Here is a 20,180-nt window from a genome sequence, read left to right as displayed (position 1 = left end):
TCTGCGTCGTCTGAAAAGACTTTCAGATGACGCAGTAGTAATAATACTACTGCGTCATCTGAAAGTCTTTTCTCATTGATTAATATCACTCTGAATGAAAGTCGTAACCGACTGAAGCTGAAAAGTCTGTCAATATTATTATTTTGTTTATCAAAATTAATTTTGGAGCGATTTACATGAAATCGATTCAAGAGCTTATGATCCGAAAAATAAATAGAAATGTGGATCGATTCTGAGGCACATAATCTATTACAATCCGAAAAATCGATTGAAAGTAAAAGTCGTACATCCCTGCTACTGGTTGACAAGAAAAAATTGACTTGACACATGTCATCAATCTAGTATGGTTTTGTGTCATCAATCATCACATCAGGTAAAGAGTGTATGATCTATGACATCTTGGCGGAATTGTGAAAGACACAAAACAAGCCACTAATAAATAAAGAAGAAGAAGTTCTATGACATCAGTGAGAAAAAGCTCTATGCTCTGTCTACGAAAAAAGAAATATTGGAATTCGAAGAAATATTGGGAATTGAATGAATGAATTTTTTTTTTTTAGTTTCTTTCATGACTGATTATGTCTCGTAGTGCTTAAGGGTGATCGCTGTTAACTACTTATATTTTTTTAGATACCTCTACAAATTCGAATTTCCAATATTTCTTTTTGTCGTAGAGTCACAAGAGAGATATTTTGCTTTGAAATCAAAATCCGTTTATTTTGACTATACACCAACTATACACTGTTTATGTCATGTTTGTAAATGTGCTACAATAATGACGATTTTGGGCAGACAATAGTTTATATTGTGTGTTAAGGGCGGCAAATAAAGAATTACGAACGATACGCTATTAGAAGCCCGAAGTCGAAAACTGAGGGCTTTTGGAGTCGAGGTTCGTAATTCCTGTATGTACCGCCCATAAAACTTACAATGTTTTTCATCACACTTGCACGTAAATAGTATGTTTACATACAGGCTAACTTGACTAATAATGTCCCAAATAAAACCCTCGGGTCTTTTTCTTCTCATTACAGCTATTGTTGGTAATGAGAACACACGATCGTCTACAGTGTCTTTTTATTTCTTTTGTATTTTTCACCACTCTTCTTCAAACCTATCCAGATCATCCCGCTAACACCTTCTCGGCCATCCTCGCTGCACGGTCACCTTCCATCTTCGGGCACCTAGAGAGTGACGACATTCGCCCACTTTTTGGGTTTCATGCAGCAAACGGCCCACCTAATCCCATTTTAGCATGTCTGCGTACTATTATTAGGATGGGCAAGATATGTGTACATAATTATAGAAGAGTTGGCACTTAAGTGACCTAGGTGTCACTCTTCATGTGTTTCTTCAAGGACCATTAGCTCTTCCAGGCGTTCTCGTGCGACGACCGATTTCCTTGTCTTGCCTGGTTTTGAAGCTTGCTAACTGGCCCAAGTAGATTATACTCAGTTTGCGCATGCATTAAGTGAGCACCCTTTGTAAGAAGTTTCTAAAATATTAGTCATATGATAAAAGTCCTAAAACAATTGTAAAACCAATGTTTATATTAAAAAAAACTAAAATATGTAAATTAGATAATTATTGTGTAGTAACACATACATATCTACTATTAAATACATCTATTTTATACCTTTTACTAACTATTAAAAAGACAATAAAAATCAATTGTATAAAAATGAATCTATTTATTAAACAAACGATATCATATTATTATAAGTAACTGTTGTTCTCATGTACAATGAAACAATTTTATTACATAATTATACATTTGTAAGAACATAATTTGTACTCTTAATATGCACTAATGTTATACAAGTATAATAATAATTCTGGGTAAATACTTTAAGTATTGTCCCTAAAAAAATTGTATATACTTTGCCATATTTATCGAAAACTAATCACCTAATTTAATTTTTCCAAATCTTTTACGAATTTCAACTGGCGAATTTTAATTTTCAACAATTACTTCAGTAACATAACGCTCATCCACAATAACTGTTTTATCTTCAGCTATTTCTTCAGTCACAGTTTGCTCCTCGTGTCCCATCATATGCCTTTTTCTATGTTTCACTAACGACCGCCGTGCGTTGTACTTTGCATCGCACATATCACAGTCATACGAAGATGGTAAATGATGACGATCAATATGATCTCTTCTACGAGATGCAGACAAGAAACACTGATCACAAAAATCACATTTATATGGACGTTCTCCTGTATGCAATCTTGTATGATTAAGCAAGGACTGTCTGGTGACAAATCTTCCTCCACATTCCGTACAAGTGAAGTTCTTTTCTTTTGTGTGTTTCAATACGTGAGTTTTTAACGCACTCTGGCTATAACACTTCCTTCCACACCATTTGCACAAAAAGCCTTGTGCATCTGTGTGTTCATATTTTATATGGGCCAACAATTGATGCTTGAAACTGCAGTGATAGCCACAGTGATCGCAAGTAAAATTGCCTTTGATTTTGGATGGTACTGCACAAGAATCTTGAGCCATGTGTTTATTAAAGTCTGTAACTTTCTTATAACTACGCCCACAACGAAAACAAACTTTCGTTGCGCTATTGTGCATCATATGGTGACGTTTTATGGTACTAGTCCTATTCTTCAATTGTTTACCACAAATATGGCACTCCACAGTAGAGTGACTCACATTAATATGACTTTGTAATAAACCTAATGTGCCAAAACTCTTTGGACATTCACTACATTGAAATTCTTTCTTGAAGTGAGTAGAGAAGAAATGCTGACGCAAACAACCAGATGATGGATATTCTTTTAAGCACATTTTACATTTGAACTCTTTTTTCTTACTGGGATCAGCTATAAGTTCTGTAGTCCTGATAAATATAGTTGAGAAATCTCTTACTCGAGGGCGCTCATTATTTTTCTTTTTATTTGGATTAGCCGAATATTGACCATGAGCTATGAAACGGAATCTAGGCAAAGCTGTTTCTAGCGGCAAAGCAAGACGTTTATTATCATAAAACTGTTGTATAGTGCATTCAGTAGGGTTTATATTTACATATAAGGTTTCAACGTTAGTAAAATCTTCTGCTGTATTTTCAGTGCCATTGTTAAGGTCCTCTATAGCGTTTCCAAGTAATGCGAAATTATCTTTGGAACGTTTGATAAATTTGTAGCTGCTGATGGTCAAGCGGAGACAGGCATCACATATTTTTTCAAAAATCTCTAAATTTTCAGAGTACTGAAACAAGAAAAATCAATTTTATTTGAGGAACGTCACATAATACATACACTTACGCAAACATGAAATAAATCCAAATTTTCTAGTGATTGTTTCGGATAAATTAGACATAAAAAACACTTTGTGTAATCCTTAATTTTTCTCCGCAGGCTATAGTTTTCGAGAAAATTAGGGAGGAAAATATAATTTTATTTAACTAACCTAACCTACTGGGTACACTTAAATTTGACTCTTGCATGGTACATTTGACCAAAACATGTCCAGAAACGCATTAAATTCGGTTCTAGCACTCGCCTAACCTACTCGGAGGGTGGTGCACCTAAATTTGACTCTGGATTGGTACATATCACCAAAACATGTTTAGAAATTCCAATAAGTTAAAAAAATCGATCATTTTTTTTAAGTTCTGTAGCCTTGGTAAATGAAAATTTTTCATCTTTATTTTTTTGAAAACTATTGCCTGCGGATAAAAATTAATAAGAACAAAAAGTGTTTAATTATGTCTCATCTATTCCCAAATGAACTTTACATTATTATATACAATATATTGTATTACAAGAATCATTACAAAAAGTAGTAAATGTTACATTTCAAAAATTACAAATATAATACAGTACAAATTTATGTGAAACAATGATTCTATGCATTAAGTTTATGTAATTTATACATTTCTGTAAAATAATATTTATACCTAATAATCTAATAAATTATAAAATACAAGATCATGTCCCTATATTCTTCAGTGGAATAATATGCATTATCCAACAAAAGCTCTTTCTTAATACTCCACCCTTTCCAACTACAGTCCAACCAACATAAAAACGGTCTGTTGCCACTAGTTCTATTATAGAACTACTGGGTCAAAAAAGTCCCAGTAGTAGTAGTATGATGTAACATAAATTTAAAAAAAATACAGTCAAATTGAGAACCTCCTTCTTTTTTCAAGTCGGTCAAAAATAATTTGAAATGGAGTTACCTGATATTAGGTATTTATTATTTTCGGGATAAAAATAGAACAACTTTTTTCCACTAGTTCTATCATTTTTTAAATAATAATTTAATAGAACTACTTTCTTGTTCAAACCACTCAATAGAACAAGTGGGGACGAACCCATAAAAGCTTCGCTCTGTGTATTTTTGGTTCAAAGTCTGGATTGGTATTGGTATTTCAAATCAATTCAGCATTACTGACTAAAGCAAGTAAATGTCATGTTAAAAATTGCAACACTGCAGAGATAAAATTTAAAAAATTAGAATGTAAACATTTGGCGCCATTTTGTAACGATGCCAAAGAAACGGGCCACGCCATATTGCGTCACCAAGCCTACCACAAAAACGCAAATTGACATTTTTATCATAACAAAAAAATAGGTACTAGGTTATATTTACCTTTTCTCCTAAAACATATAGAAGTAAAACAGATATTGGTTCAGAGATATCTTCACCAGAGCATCGCAAAATCACTTCTTCGTTTATCGAAATGGCGTCTTCTCCAAGCTTGCTAAAACATAATCCACATGAATCGTTTGATTTTGGATAAAACACCTGTGCGCATGCTATTTTATATATCTCCAAAGACGACATTTCCGAAAAAAAAATACGATATAAAACTTTGGACCAAACAATTTAGTTCACTGTACTGTATACATCGAAACGATCGAAACAAATTGTTGAATCGAATTCACATAGACTACACTCTTGCCCTGTCCTTAGAACATTTTGACATCAAAGCAAAAGTGACAGCAGTGAATGAATGAATGGACTGAAAATTCATGTTGCCAACGTAAAATTAATAACGATGTACTACTATCGTGCAAACGAAGCATAGACAGTTCGATTCGAATAAATTGTCACATACAAAAATTCTGAATTTTCATTTCTATCAATCAATAATAATAAATAACTTTACTATTTTATTCAGTAAACATATAGATGTGTATGTAAATAACTGAAAAGATTACATAATAAAATTGTGTATAAATCGGTCAACGATCTTGCGAAGTTACAAAACAAGAAAAGGTGTAGGTAATAATGTGACTATGTGTAGCACTGTGTATGTATTATTTTAAAACCTCATTATTACTGTTTCTTTTATTAACCAACTTAAAAAAAGGAGGAGGAGGTTATACGTTCGGCTGTATGTATGTTTTCCGAGTTCTCCGTCAATTGTGGACAGATTTTGAACGTTTCGGCTATCACAAATTAAAAAAAAATCCGCACATAAAATTCAAGTTTTCGCATGTAATCAACAAATCACCGTCACCATGGCAACCAGAAAAAAGTATAAAATGTAAAAAGGAGTCCCACTAAAGTCCCACTGTCACCAAGAAGTCAGAATCTGGGGGATCCCATGGAAATTGAAAAACGTCAATAAGCAAACTTTTGAGGCGGTTTTTATTTTTTCAATGAAAAAGTTACAATTTTCTTAACACACTTACTCGTAAGCAGTAACAGGTAGTTTAACGTGATGCTAAAATTTGTTTGTTACTATTTGTTAAAATGAATATCAATACTTTTTTTTTATTATTTATTTTCAGGTTACAAAAGACCCATAAACACATACCTTATAGACTAACATACATAATAATATAATAAAAACTATTATTTATTTACACGTATTACTGCGACGTGTGACGCAATGTGGGTAGCGCAATGCAGTCGGCTTTATCACAGGATAGGTACACATAAATGAAAAATATTGTAATGACATGGCGGCGGAACAGCAATTACTTTCAAAAGTTTGCTTATCGGCTTTTTTTATTGGAATTACATCTATCTGCCAAGTTTTATTGGAATCGGTTAATGAAAAGTGCGCGAAACCGGATTCATCATCTAGTTTACCACTCTTAGAACGCATTTATTCGACACAAATTTCATCGCGCTTACCCCGCGTTACCGCCGCGCAGTCTTAATGTCATGGCAAAATACGCTCTATTTATTTATTAACTTAAATGAGCGACCCGGCCACGCAGGCGAGTCTGGCTTGAATTGGTCTTCGCGGCGGGCGGGCGGGCGGCGGAAGCGTCGTTGTTTGTATTATTCAGAGGATTTCAAATGTTTATGCCTAGTAAATAGAATTCAGATTCATCATTAATGTATTATTAATGCGCGGCGGCCGCGCGAAAACTTTTGCCTCGTGTAACTGGGCACTGAGAGATATAATAATTTTCATCAAATTTAAATGGAACCAATACGGAGGTACCCTTTTTCAAAAAAAAAATCATCAAAATCGGTTCGCAAATGTCCGGAGTAATCGCGTATCCTAAATAGACAAAAAAAACAGTCAAATAGAACCTCCTTCTTTTTTGAAGTCGGGTAAAAAACACATGGTACATACTAGGATTTATTAAAAACAATATATTAACAAAGTTACACAATGTACAATATTTAAATGTGATTTTAAATCCAAATGAATAACGGGACAATTCTCCACAAACTGAACTAAAGAACACAATGCATAATAAACAAAAATGCCTAGAATGCTGGTAAAAGAAATGATCTTTTACGCTCATCAAATTGCAGTGGAGTTTATCACTGATCTTTTTCATTTTTTTAAGGGCCAACCACAGGATTACCATTATGGTAAACGGAAACAATGCCCTGACATAGATTTTGTTGTTAATTTTGTGAAGTGAAGATTAATGTCTTTATTTTAATAGGAACTATTTTTTCAGTATAAAAAGTTTTCATTGATTAATTAATAGATAAATTATTGAAGGCTATTAATTAAAGATGAAACTGACTAAGTCCCACTTGGCTCAAAGAGACTTACAGAGTTTCAGCTTTTAAGGGACAGAATTGACCTAGTAAAACAAACATACTTTAAATTTCTTATTTATACCTTGGTTCTCTTATATTTTTCTGACCACTCAATATAAACTTTAGTAATGAAAACATATGTATATCATTGGTTTGGATTTTTTTCTAAATCAGTCCTGTTTCATCTCTATCTAAGCAGTCTTTAGTACTTGAGTAGTCAGATAATCCACTACTTTTTGGATAATCCGCTACTTTCTTGTTGTGCCTTTTGCTGTTGTCTTTGTAATTGGCTCCTGTTAGTATGTTAAGCTTCTTTAGACTTTACGTTTTTCTACTGACTATATTCATTTCGTATCGGAGGAGTTCCTTTTTCTGATGTCAAGTAGTAACGTGAGCATTGCTATGTTCCATATTTGAAGGATGAAAGAAAGGATACATGGGACTTGTCAACTTTTGTCTTAGGGTGACATGTACTGTGGCAGTCTTCTCATAACTTTGCAATTTAAAACTCTTAAAGTGACACTACAACTGTTGAGAGTGTCGCTAACCACAGTTTGTCCAATACACATATCATTTAAAAAATAGATTTTTCTTAAAATTGTTGAGTCAAAACACAGTTGTTCAGTTTTGGGAGAATCATTGAACTATTGTCGTCTACAGGTTGAGTAAAGAGCAATAATGGGAAATCATTTGTACACCTCAACACTATTACCGTCAGGTTTTTGTAAAAATCTAGATGCATTCAGTCTACTCTTGGGATTGAAATGTCTTTTCTTATGTTTCAACAGAGATCCAGTGGCCTTAAATTTGCTGTGACAAATGTCACATTCTAAGTTAGGTTCCATATGATGTCTTCTCATATGTTCCAAGCGCCGAGAAGCAGATATGAACGCTGCATTACAGAATTCACAACTATATGGTTTTTCCCCAGTGTGAAGACGTGTATGGTATACCAATGCCATTTGTGTACCAAACCGTCTATTACAAATTTCACAAGCAAACTTCTTTTCTTGTGTATGTTTTACAATATGAGTATCAAGCTTGCTTTTTGAATAAAACTGTTTGTTGCAATAACTACACCGGAATCCTTCAGCTGTTCCATGTTCGTATTTCAAGTGTTTGGCCAAATAGGCTTTAGTACAGTATGTCTTCTTACAATGATCACATTGATACTCTCCATCTTTAGATGATTTCTTAGATTTCTGTTGACATACTTTATCTCTTTTATGATTATTAAAAGCCTCTTTACTTCGATATACTCTGCCACAATCTGAACATATTACTCTGAGATTGTGGTTTAATTCATGCTTTTTCAAAACATACTTGTTGCAAAAATACTTGCCACATTCCTTACAAACTCCACTTTTGTGCAAATCAATCTCATGTTGTTTTAGCAGCTGTTCTGTAATAAAGGCTCTGGGGCATTTAGTACATTTAAAATCTCTTGAATAATGAAGTTTAAAGAAATGTCTCCTTATTTTAGATTCAGAGTGAAAATTCCTGTTACATATTGTACAAAGATAACTTTCTGAATCTCTAATGTTTAAACTAATTTCTTCAGTTGGAATTTCAGGTATATCGTAGTTTATTGAATCACATCTACGTTTTGATTTTACTTTGATTTCAGATCCATCTTCTTTCATTGTAAGAGCTAGTTGATTAAGTCTACTACTAACATGCGACCGTTTGAGCCGTCTGTCGTCATAATACTGTTGACTTGTAAAATCTTTAACATTCAAAGTGACATAGAGGTTTTCGTAATAATTAATATCTGGAATAGTATTTTGAAAGGAATCCGATATGCTGTCTATAGCACTAGTAAGATCCTCACAGTTTTGTTTGCACGTTTTGATAAATTTGTAGCTGAGCACACAGGAAAGCTTACAAGACTTACATATGGCGATAAAATTGGACATTGCGTCTAAGAACTGAAAAAAGAAAAAATGAGGTTAGAATAAATGGCAGCAAAGTTTAAAATATTCTTGCTACTTTGTCCTGTGGCTATACTTGCCGCTTCGCCGAAGATGTATCTCAATAAAACAGAAACTTCCTGCATATTCTCATTTTCGTCGATAAATACTTTATCGGTGATACCAAACGATTTATCATCTAAGTTTTGAAAACATAAACAGCAGAAGTTATCGTCGCCATGTATTATTTTCGATAAAGCGTTTTTTAGATGTAGTAGCATTTTGAAATTACTTTTGTATTTCAATTTCCAAACATAAAATTAAAAACATTTCAATGCCAATAAACAACACCCTAACGAAAATTGTTGAGACCAAAGAGCAAAAATGGAAGGTTAATAAATTTTTTATTGTAAAAATAGACCGACTGACACTACAACATGACATGACAATGACAAGTGACACTGATGGTTAACGACGGGCTGGCCGTTCCAATGTTAGAGGTTTTGCTTACGTTTCGTTATTTTGAACAAAATTAAAATGGCTCTAGTATAGTTTGTTATAATAGTAATATTTTAAAGATTTGTTGTATTGATTGTTTTTCATTTTTATTAATAGATCGCACAATTTCTCTAAATAAAATCTTCTAATACAATATTTTAAGTGTGTTCGATTCATGGTTCGACCGCCATATTGGATTTGATTTCATGGCGTCGTTCACCATCGCATGCAATCGCACGGTGTTGTTGAACGAAAAGTGCAAAATCGCGCGGTTTCTTTGACACGATTTTGACTAAATTGATAAAAACAAATCTATAAACTAACTTTACAAAATGGTCAGTGAAATGGACTATAGCGTTTTGGTATCTAACGTTGTTAATGAGAACCGTTACAAGCATTGCAGGTTATGCCTGAAAGGTATTGAAGGAAATTTAGTTTGTTTTGACGACGGTGTGTCTCTTGATGTGGAATATCATATATTTCATCCACTATCTGAAATTCTACGTGGTTTGTTCGGACCTGAGGTAATGAATTTCATCTTACTAAAAATATATTTTTTTCCCAATATCTATTAAATTATCCCTTAGGAAGAAAATTAATTTGAGTTGGCTGGTACTTAATAATTCTTTTAACTACTGCATATGCTATTGATTACAGGTCTGCGAAGAAATACCAGGCATAGACGCAGTGTGTCCACAATGTGTAGAAAAAGCTCTAGAGTCATACAAGTTTATTGAACAGTGCAAAAACTCTACAAATGTGCTATATCAGATATTTGACAATGTTACAGAGGCTTTGAATGTTGATATAGAGCAAACAGATGAAAGCCAGAGTTTGTATGTTGTTGTGGGAAAAGATGAGTCAAAACTTGTTCTGATGGACAAGCAAAATGAAAAAGAGACAAACACATCAAAAGCTGTAAAGCAAAACATACTTGCATGTGAACACTGCAATATTGTTATGGCGAGCATTGATGAGTTAACCACACACAATCTCAGCTGTCATGATACTTTTACATGCGAAAAGTGTCAACAGTGTTTTGTTGATCACAATGAATTGGAGTTGCATGAACAAAGTGGCCATTTGTATAAATGCTCTAGTTGTAACCTGTACAAAAATACTGAGGACAGTTTGAAAGAACATCAAGAGAAGATTCACACTACTTTTATCTGCAAAGAGTGTGGTAAAACCTGCAAAGGATTAGATAGATTGCAAGCTCACGAGGCTAAACACACATGCAAATGCATGTGTCCAAAATGTGGCAAGACCTATATTACAAAAGATTATTATAATAAACATGTAAAACTATGTATGGAGGACCAACTTGATCCTCACCCTTATAGGGGGAAAATTAAAAAATCATACTTTTGTGAGAAATGTGGTAAAGGGTACAGTACATCAGGAGGGCTTAGGGTACATGAGAGATTTGTGCATGGCAATGCTCAACCACATGTGTGTGAACACTGTGGAAAGAAATTCACAGCTCCAAGCTACTTAAAGATTCATATGGTCACTCATACTGGGGAGAAAAAGTTTAAATGTGATCTTTGTGGCAATAATTTTGTTTCTAAAGAGGCCTTGCTATACCATACACGAAGACACACTGGTGAAAGGCCCTACTCATGTAAATTATGTGATGAGAAATTTGTTAATGCTTCAGCAAGAGCTGAGCATATGAAATTTAAGCATAACGGCCCGACTTTGCCTTGTGAGATTTGTAAGAGGAAATTCTTTACAGCCAGCTTCTTGAGACAACATATGAGTAGACATAATGATCCTTCTAGTAAGTTGTATGCTGGTAGGAGTGCAATCCCTCCAAACATTCCGGGAAAGCCTAATATGAGGACAAAGTCAGAATATGATAGTAATGATATTGAGGAACAGAAGCAACAGTCTAAAGTTTCTTACGAATCAATTGTAGAAAATGAAAATTCATCTCCTTCAGATTAGTAATGGCATATTTCATTTTCATGCATTTAATCTTTGTGTTCTATTTACTTCAACAAAACTGTGTTACATTTTATAATAAATATATAGAAATCTAATCTGAGAATATTTTACAATGTATATAGTAAATAAAGTATATTTTTATATTAAGCTTGTCTTTCTTTAATTGCATCTGTACATCTGAAAAATATATTGCATGTTAAGCATTTATTAAAATTTGATTGCTACAATTACATATTGATTCAAACATTATAATCAAATATATTTTTTAGCCAGCACTTACAATCCGAATATGTCAAATGCTTTTTCTGTTTGTAAAGTGGGCATGAACAATTTACTCTGTGGATTGTAATGTCTTTGAACATGGCGAGACAACTGAAACTTCGAAGTGAACTTAGCATGGCATATGGTGCACTCTTTGGTAGGTTCAAAGTGCTTCCTTCTTTTATGTTCCATCCTTCTAGAAGCTGAAAGAAAACTTTCCGGACACAAATCACAAGGGAATGGTTTTTCCCCAGTATGCAATCTAGTATGATAAACTAAAGCAGCCTTGGTAACAAATTTGCCACCGCAATGCTCACAGAAGAAACTCCTTTCTTTAGTATGTTTCACAATATGCATTTTCAATCTGCTTATTACATCAAACTTTTTATTGCACCAATTACAAGACAGGACTTTTCCAAATCCATGATCAACTTTCAAATGTGACCTTATTCCATTTTTACGGGCATACATTTTATTACATATGTCACATATATATTTTGGTACTGCTTTTATGCCACATATCTTCATATGCTGAGTAAATGTTTGTTTATTTGAGTAAGTTTTGTTACATTTCTGACATACATTCTCATCATGTTTGTCTAAATGGGCTTGCAATGCTTCTCTAGAAGGTAATTGCATAAAGCATAACTTGCAAATAACAGCTATATGGCTCTTTTTTTCATGTCGTGTCAGCATTTTTATTGAGCCAAACATTTTGGGACACTTTTGACATTTAATGTTCTTTGGATAATGTACCCTTTCTTCGTGATCCTGTAGTTGCGATGATGTAGCAAAATATTTGGCACATTGTGGACAAGGTATTCTAACAGGAATATCATGATGTTTCCTTATATGTTTCATAAGCACCTGTAGAGTGGAAAACTTATTTCCACATTCTTCACAAACAAAACTTCTCTTTAATTTTAGTTTCTCATATTTGGCTTTGCTAGTAATTATTCTCTTTATTCTTGACAAAGCATCAGATTTATCTTTGCTTTTTTTACTTGTGAATGTAAGATTTAATTTGTCATTCATTAATAAATAGGCAGTTTTTGTGTTTGGATTAATTAAGTCTATTTGACACAGAGTCTCTTCGAGTTTGTTTAAGGATTCTGCCCATTTTTTGTTGGAGTATTCACAGAGTCTTCTGAACAAGTAACTATTCACAACTGTAGTTCCGCATGGTATGCACAGTGTTTGCGGTAAGTTAGGCTCTAGATACACCTGAAATGTACAAACATTTTTACATACTTCAACTTTTTTATAATATGAAACCAATTTAATACAAATCCAGTCAAATGAAATACGGAAACAGTTTTTTAGAACATTTGGGCTACTTCAAGGGGTCGTGCCTAAAAAAGTGATCAGCGACTCGGCAATATTTAGGCTATGTTTGAAATAGGAAAAAGCTACTTCAGACTACTTAATAAAATGGATTTTGTGAGGAATGGAGTTGTAAAACTACTCATTTGGGAGTTTGAGTATTTCTATGTGTGGTGAATTGGGGGAACTAAGAGAGTTTACATTCGCCAATTTCTGGCAGCAAGCAGAGTTGTAAAATTGTTTTCCTTGATTTTTAGGAATTTTATGGCTTGGGCGAATATCGGCTACTTAACACACATAAATTAGTGAATTAACTTCGCAAAAGTCTGGCAACACTGTACCGAAATTCCAAGTTAGTCGTATACGAAATGGTACAATAACAAGATCTGCAGTAAAACTTTTCAAATATTCCCATTATAAATGGCCTACCCAACTCGACTAACTTTTCGGGACGTCAGAGACATGTATAACAGAAAAAGTAATAACTCACTCCTAAATCAGCGAACATATGCAAAAAAGACACGTTTTCATCAATATACGAACGTTGGACTCTAATAGTGTCGTGCAAAATTACTTCTTCTTCCTCTGTAGTTGCAAAACATAACCTGCATATGTGGTTACTATCGCCACTCACATATTTCATAGCTGATAAAGTAATGTTAGCAGTTGTAGTCAGGGGTGTAATATTTGACTGTGTCCCCATTATCACTGTTTTGGAATAAAAATTTGACTCTAAATTCTGCACATCAAGTAAAAAATTAATGACTATTATGTTATTAGTGGTTTGGTTTGTCTTAATGACGCTTTCGAACTTCAATCAAACACAACAAATGTCACTGTCAATGTGACAAGCTAAAGTGCTGCAGACCATGTTTCGTCTCTAATTTATTTGGTCTATGTATTTGTTGAGCATTGCCTAGAGCCATCAGCTTAATCAAGCAAAAACGTAATAATACTTTAAATTAAAAATTAATTTGTGAAAAACTGTAACTCCAAAAACCCGAGATTTTTTCCCCACCTAAATTGTTGATTATTATTTATTTGTTGAGCATTAGCTATAGAGCCATCAACTAAAACAAGCAACAAACAATCAAGAAACTCAAAAGGTAATAATACTTAAACTAACAATTAATTCGTGGAAAAATTGAAACTACAAAGACCCGCCATTTTTCTCTAATTTATTTGATTTGTGCTTAATTTTTATTATTTTCAGATTGTCAAATGCTCGGTAGCATATACCTAATCAAAAAGGTTAAGGTTAAAGGTTTCTGGTTAGTACTCGATGGTAATGATAAAAAGATTTTCCGGGAAAAAATATTAGAAAATTGTGCATTCCTCGCCTTGTCGGGGCTTGGTTACGCTACGGAGACACTAGTGTATTTGAGCCGACCATAGAAATGCCATACTATTCAAAACCTAAATATCAAACTTACGTACTGGGGATAGAGTTTTTATTAGTTTAACAAAAAAAGTGCTGCCCATGAACACTGATTAAAAATGAAATTAAATGCTTTATAAAACAGCCGTTATGCTAAATAGTAAATAGTTTACAAATAACATTCACGACATAAACCTATAAACATATTGGCCACTCATTATAATTCTGAGAAATGGACTTTTTGCGTGCGGTAGACATTTTGCGAAGTGGACATTCTGCGACTGAACGAATATATTAACAATTTAAAACAATCCGATTTGAAATTTCGATAGGATGAACAGATGTGCGTTATTAATGCTACGTATACGAGTACAAACGATGGATGCCACGAAAGTAGTCAAAGTTTGAATTTATTTTTGAAAGTCCATGACGACATTAAGTTTTTTTTAGGAGGAGGTAAGTCATTCCAGTCCTTAGAGGCCGCGAGGGTATTAGGTAATCTACAGTGTCTTTTAAGAACTAATAAGGCCGTAGTAACCGCGGAACTGCCGTCGTTCTATCTGCGGCGTATAAAGTTAGCAAAGAAAGGCTGTAAATATTTTTAACTCTCTTTTCATTTTCTTTGTCCTGGCCTTAAGCCCCATTTCTTTTGAGGTCGGTCCTCCTAGATCGCGCGCGCTACTCCGGGCGCCTTTGCGCAAGCTCAGGGTCTACACCCATCGTCTTCGGACGGTTCCAATTCAACTAGTCTGGGGTCTATCTGGCCATCTTTTGGCGAATTCAGTATTTAACGCCAAGATTTTTTTAGTCATATGATCAAAAAAATCTTTTTCTATCGTCGTGGATATACCAACGTTATCGGTTTCCCTAAGTTTTCCTGTATAGGTGCCATTTTAAATGTCCCTCGGATATACTTGGTAACGCCTCCCGCCCACCTCGTCATGCGCATTTCGGTTACATGTATAGGCTGTTCATCTGATATGCACATAGCCCAGCATTCTGATCCGTAAAGAACAGCTGGTGTGACTCCTCCTGTTTGTGTTGCACCGGGGCATGTTCAGGCTGGTAACAAGTATTCTGTGTTGTGCAGTAAGTGGTTCTTCCGGCTACCTTGCAGTTTTAAAACTATTTTCGAATTGATCTGCTACAGAGAAAGTAATCTATTTGTGTGGTTGATTTACCGGTTTGGTAGGTAGGTAGGTGTTGTTGATAAGCATATTTAAGACATTGGCGAGCTGCAAAGTATCTGCTCCCTCGTCGTTAAGTTAACCAATGCCGTGATTTCCGTGGATAGAGCATTCGCTTGACGCAGCCCACGGGACCATTAAAATTCCCAGGGACGATTTTGTTTTTTCATTGGCGGGGATTCCTTGAATAAAGTCTTGAAAAAATTCCCAGAACTCTCTCCTTTCTTGCTTAGGGCAGCCAGTTTGCGGTGCATCTCTTCTTACCTTTTAAATCTGCAAAATTCGTAATCTTCGAATACCTAGCAAAACATTTAACCTGCGTACGTATAAGAATAATACTTGTATCATATCATAGGATTCATGATAAAAATGTATCGGCATTACAACGAGATATCTATGAAAAACTGCGGTTTGGGTATTTTAGACTCGAGATCCAGAATATGTAAAGGAAGTAGTAATTCGCCTAACATTGACATAGGTATTCACCCTAACTCATTTCGTTTTGTGTTTTGTATTTAATAAAAAAGTGGATATATTCATTAAGTAAATTATTAGCAAATTATGAACAGTAATCTTTCATAATACTTTATAATGATGTGTCAACATAGGTAGGGTTGCAATCTAGTGCAGAACTTATATTTAACTCCTATCAATGAAATGTGATTGTTATCTGTTTTGTTGGAGATTTATGATTTAGGTATTCAACATTACGACTGACAAAAATAAAAGTGATGTTACTAAGTTTAACATGCTCGATGGTTTAACATGACAATGTGATACGATAATGTGATTTCTCTTCCATCCTCGAAGGATTTCTCGGTGTTTTCAAGGATTTAGTGACTTTTGTTAGAGTTTGAATATGATGTTTAATGAAACTCAATGGTAATAAAGAAGAAATGTTTAAATGTCATGTTTAAACATAGCTTGTCAAAAAATGTCGGAAAAATAAAAAGAGTGATAGCAAAATGTATGTACAATTTTATTTATAAATAGTGTTAGCTGTTGAAGGAGATTAAATATTTTTAATCGACCAAACCTTTTTAGTGTATGCGTTCCTATGTAATTCAAATTTAAATATCTTTTCAGGTTTCTATGTCATTGTTTTTTTGTGACATTATACTTTTGACTGCAGTCCTAAATTAAATGTGTTTTTACATAATTTGCTTAGATCTATTTTATTGTTTTAGAAATCAGAAACATTTATTGAAATCAGAAATCAGAAACATTTATTGTATGAATTGGTAAAATACAGGTGTTACTTACAAGTGATTAGATCTACAATTCTTACCCAAATCAGGCGTACAATGTCTTAAAATTACAAGTCAATTAAAATTTATTACAACTTAAATGTCAAAAATTAAAATTATAATTAAGTTAGTTATACAATTGTCAAATATTTGATGTCTTTATATAAAATTCGTTAAGATTGTAAAAAACTTTGTCAATTAACCATTTTTTTAAACAAGCTCTAAATTTATCACCATTTAAACAGTTCATTTCCATTGGAAGTCTATTATAAATTCTAATCGCTGTTACATAGGTGCTGCGGTCAAAGATCGTGCTGTTTATTTTAGGGAGGACAAGACGGTCCTTGTTTCTGACGTTAACGGAGTGTACATTAGATATTTTAGTAAAGAAGTTACTGTGATTACGTACAAAAAGACATATTTCCAAAATATATATTCCTGCTAAAGTCAGGAAATCAATTTCTTTGTACAGACTTCTTAGAGAATAGTCACTGGGCTTACTATAGATTATGCGTAAGCATCGTTTTTGTATTGTGAATGTTTCAACCACATTGACAGAGTTTCCCCAAAAAATTACACCATACATTAATAATGGGTATACGTTCCCGTAATATGCGGTTTTTGCAACTTCAACCGACACTACATCGACCAATACAGATAAAGCGTAGCAATAACTACGAAGCTTGTTATTTAGCACATCTATGTGATGTTTCCAATTTAAATTTTTATCTATAGTAATACCAAGAAATTTAGTAGTGTTTACCTCATCAATAACGTCATTTTCATAAGTTATGTGCAAATCTAAGTAAATTTTTTTGTAATTACCAAACTGCATATATTTTGTTTTAGAATTATTTATTTTTAAATTTAGTGATTTAAGCCAGGTAATAAGACCGTTCAATGTACTGTTTATGTCAAATTCGTAGTCAATTTTTGTTTTTCCGTTATTAGTAAATAATATTGTGACATCATCACCGAACATAATAAGTATACAGCGTGCATAACACTGAGTAAGATGTGGCATTTAATTTATATATATATATTAAAGAGAAGAGGACCCAGTACACTTCCCTGTGGCACTCCCAATATATTTCTTAAGTATGTCGATCTGGCCTCTTGCACGCATTTATTGCTAAATACGGTCAGACATAGTGCTTGTTTACGTTCCGATAGGTAACTACGTATTAAGTCATTTGCTACGCCTCTACCAGATTTATCAAGTTGTTTTAGCAAGATAGAGTGTATAACACAGTCGAACGCTTTTGTCATGTCCAAGAAAAGTGCAATACTGTCTTTTTTAAGATTTATAGCTTCCCACAAACTATGTAGAAATGTAAAAATTGATAGAGATGTTGATCTCATTTTACGAAATCCAAATTGAAACTGACTAAATATGTTACGTTTATGTAAAAAGTATGTTATTCTGTTGTAGATAACTTTCTCAAATATTTTAGAGAAATTCGGAAGAAGAGCTATAGGCCTGTAATTTTCTGAGACTTCTTTGGAACCTTTTTTATGTAAAGGTTTTTTTAATGATATCTTCATTTTATCAGGAAAGTAGCCTGTTTGTAGCATTAAATTACTTTATTTCTAATTTAAATGAAAAAAAAAATGATTATATTTCTAATTTGAACGTCCTAGATCTCTGTGAGGTATCCCTAAACTCTGGATTTCCCCACATGGTAGCAGAGCGTGGTTGGATAAAAGATTTCTAGAATAATAATCGAGATGAATCTTGTAGAAGATGGAGACAATATTAGAAAGCCCCAGTTTGTGGGAGGACTACAGCAAAATTTCGAGAAACTTGACGGTGTATCTAACAATGCGACGTGGAAAGTTCAAGTGGAGCTTTACTTAGTCATGGAAGATCTTTGGGATTATGTTGAGAAAACACCAACAACTGCAGAGGGTCTTAAGATTGACGGGAAGGTACGTGCTAAGATGCTTCTAACGGTGAAACCACACTGTCTGGAAATGTGATGCATGTGAGGAAAGCAAGTACAGCTAAAGAGAGTTGGAATGCTTTGAAAACTGACTTCGAAGAGCAAGGAGTAAATAATAGATGTCGACTGCTAGGACGTCTTGTTAGTCAGAAGCTGCGCATGTATAACAGCCCACGAGTCTACGTGACCGAGATGCTGTCCCTGGTCAACCACTTGGCTGATATGGGCAAAGGAGTAGACGATGAGATGTTGGCTGCACTTATGCTACAAGGGCTAGGAGATCAGTATGAGCCAATGAGGATGGCGATAGAAAACAGCAATATTACGTTGACCGGTAGATGTCAATGTGACAACTGACACAGAGCCGCAGAATGCATATACATTTACATATACGGCACTCCATGCCAGGAGGAATGATTCGCAAGAGTGGATATTAGATTCTGGAGCGTCATTTCATATGATTAATAGGAGAGATTGGCAAGATAACTATGTGAAGTTGGAGGAGCCAGCTCAAATATCCTGCGCGAATGGGAGCAGAGTGGATGGTGAAGGCCGAAGTGATATTTGTTCGGATGAGTGGAATGTGAGTGTGAAGGGCGCTGTCTGTGCACCGAAGCTAGCTGCAAATTTGTTGAGTGTTAGTACGTTAGTGAGTCGTAATTTTGTGGTAGTATTTTCGAAGAGAGGCTGTGAATTATATAAAGCTAGTGATTGTCAAGTGAGCGGTAAGATTGAGTTTGTACGTAAGGATCAGAAAGGGATCTATGTAAACCTGTAGTGAAACCTAATTCTAATCCTGACTTGTTTTCAGCTTTAAAAACAACTACTGATGATGAAGTTAAACTCCGCAGACCTGGGCATTTAGGACTTAGCAATATAAAATTACTACGTGACAAGCTGGCGAGAGGTATATGTTTCAAGGATTCAAATTCAGTACAGTGTGTGTCGTGCTTGAAAGGTAAGCAAACTACATTACCTTTTTCGAAACAAGAAAGTACACGTGCTACTGAATTTCTTGAATTGGTCCAAAGCGACCTTTGTGGCCCTATGGAGACTGCTTCAATTGCCGGGCATAGGTATTTCCTGACGTTTATTGACGATAATTCAAGAAAAACTTTTGTTTATTTTTTGCGGAACAAAAGTGAGGTGAGGAGTTTAAAACGCTTGTTGAAAATCAGACTGATAAAAAGATAAAGGCAGTTAGGACAGACAACGGGAAAGAATACGTCATTGAAAGCGTAAATACTTTTTTTGCGGAATAATGGTATTGTTCATCAGTTGACAGTAGAGTATACACCGCAACAAAATAGAGTGAGTGAACGAGCTCAATTGTGCGTTCAATTGTGGAACGAGCTAGAAGCATGCTTGAAGAAGCGAAACTTAGCAAGGAATATTAGGCTGAAGCGGTCAATATTCAGTGTACCTGAAGAACAGATGTCCTACACTACCTACAGATTCGCCAGAGGGCGCGACGAGGCAAAACATCGATCCGTGAAATTTATTT

The 20,180-nt window shown here is 34.3% G+C and overlaps 4 protein-coding genes across 4 annotated transcripts; 1 reads left to right on the top strand and 3 right to left on the bottom strand.

Annotated features, from left to right (window-relative positions):
- Positions 1-1,882: 1,882 nt before the first annotated feature.
- On the bottom strand, positions 1,883-6,138 carry LOC113228755 (gastrula zinc finger protein XlCGF57.1-like). Its single transcript, XM_026462120.1, has 3 exons — positions 6,107-6,138; positions 4,610-4,721; positions 1,883-3,220 (listed from the first exon to the last, which is right to left on the bottom strand). The coding sequence occupies exons 1-3, from the start codon at positions 6,136-6,138 to the stop codon at positions 1,955-1,957; spliced, it is 1,410 nt and encodes a 469-aa protein (XP_026317905.1). The 3' UTR covers positions 1,883-1,954.
- A 362-nt stretch (positions 6,139-6,500) lies between these two features.
- Positions 6,501-9,304, bottom strand: LOC113228765 (zinc finger protein 260-like). Its single transcript, XM_026462136.1, has 2 exons — positions 8,991-9,304; positions 6,501-8,907 (listed from the first exon to the last, which is right to left on the bottom strand). The coding sequence occupies exons 1-2, from the start codon at positions 9,168-9,170 to the stop codon at positions 7,666-7,668; spliced, it is 1,422 nt and encodes a 473-aa protein (XP_026317921.1). The 5' UTR covers positions 9,171-9,304; the 3' UTR covers positions 6,501-7,665.
- Positions 9,305-9,699: 395 nt separating this feature from the next.
- On the top strand, positions 9,700-11,388 carry LOC113228754 (zinc finger protein 433-like). Its single transcript, XM_026462119.1, has 2 exons — positions 9,700-9,911; positions 10,045-11,388. Exons 1-2 carry the CDS (start codon positions 9,720-9,722, stop codon positions 11,335-11,337), a joined length of 1,485 nt encoding a protein of 494 aa, XP_026317904.1. The 5' UTR covers positions 9,700-9,719; the 3' UTR covers positions 11,338-11,388.
- An 80-nt stretch (positions 11,389-11,468) lies between these two features.
- Positions 11,469-13,719, bottom strand: LOC113228764 (zinc finger protein 431-like). The gene is made up of 2 exons (XM_026462135.1): positions 13,412-13,719; positions 11,469-12,822 (listed from the first exon to the last, which is right to left on the bottom strand). The coding sequence occupies exons 1-2, from the start codon at positions 13,622-13,624 to the stop codon at positions 11,614-11,616; spliced, it is 1,422 nt and encodes a 473-aa protein (XP_026317920.1). The 5' UTR covers positions 13,625-13,719; the 3' UTR covers positions 11,469-11,613.
- Positions 13,720-20,180: the final 6,461 nt, after the last annotated feature.

This window comes from Hyposmocoma kahamanoa, unplaced genomic scaffold, assembly GCF_003589595.1.
Source record: "Hyposmocoma kahamanoa isolate Upper Pololo Valley unplaced genomic scaffold, ASM358959v1 240, whole genome shotgun sequence".
Taxonomy (NCBI): domain Eukaryota; kingdom Metazoa; phylum Arthropoda; class Insecta; order Lepidoptera; family Cosmopterigidae; genus Hyposmocoma; species Hyposmocoma kahamanoa.
This window is presented reverse-complemented; position numbering and strand designations above follow the sequence as displayed.

What these genes read in the sequence shown, in the direction of transcription:
- LOC113228765 (XM_026462136.1), bottom strand. Translation starts at nt 9,170, where the DNA reads ATGCTACTACATCTAAAAAACGCTTTATCGAAAATAATACATGGCGAC. An exon ending in GATACATCTTCGGCGAAGCG is followed by an intron (nt 8,908 to 8,990) that starts GCAAGTATAGCC and finishes TTCTTTTTTCAG; the next exon opens with TTCTTAGACGCAATGTCCAA.
- LOC113228754 (XM_026462119.1), top strand. Translation starts at nt 9,720, where the DNA reads ATGGTCAGTGAAATGGACTATAGCGTTTTGGTATCTAACGTTGTTAAT. An exon ending in GTGGTTTGTTCGGACCTGAG is followed by an intron (nt 9,912 to 10,044) that starts GTAATGAATTTC and finishes TATTGATTACAG; the next exon opens with GTCTGCGAAGAAATACCAGG.
- LOC113228755 (XM_026462120.1), bottom strand. Translation starts at nt 6,138, where the DNA reads ATGACATTAAGACTGCGCGGCGGTAACGCGGG. An exon ending in CTGCGCGGCGGTAACGCGGG is followed by an intron (nt 4,722 to 6,106) that starts GTAAGCGCGATG and finishes ATTATGTTTTAG; the next exon opens with CAAGCTTGGAGAAGACGCCA. An exon ending in TATATGTTTTAGGAGAAAAG is followed by an intron (nt 3,221 to 4,609) that starts GTAAATATAACC and finishes TTCTTGTTTCAG; the next exon opens with TACTCTGAAAATTTAGAGAT.
- LOC113228764 (XM_026462135.1), bottom strand. Translation starts at nt 13,624, where the DNA reads ATGGGGACACAGTCAAATATTACACCCCTGACTACAACTGCTAACATT. An exon ending in ATATGTTCGCTGATTTAGGA is followed by an intron (nt 12,823 to 13,411) that starts GTGAGTTATTAC and finishes TGTACATTTCAG; the next exon opens with GTGTATCTAGAGCCTAACTT.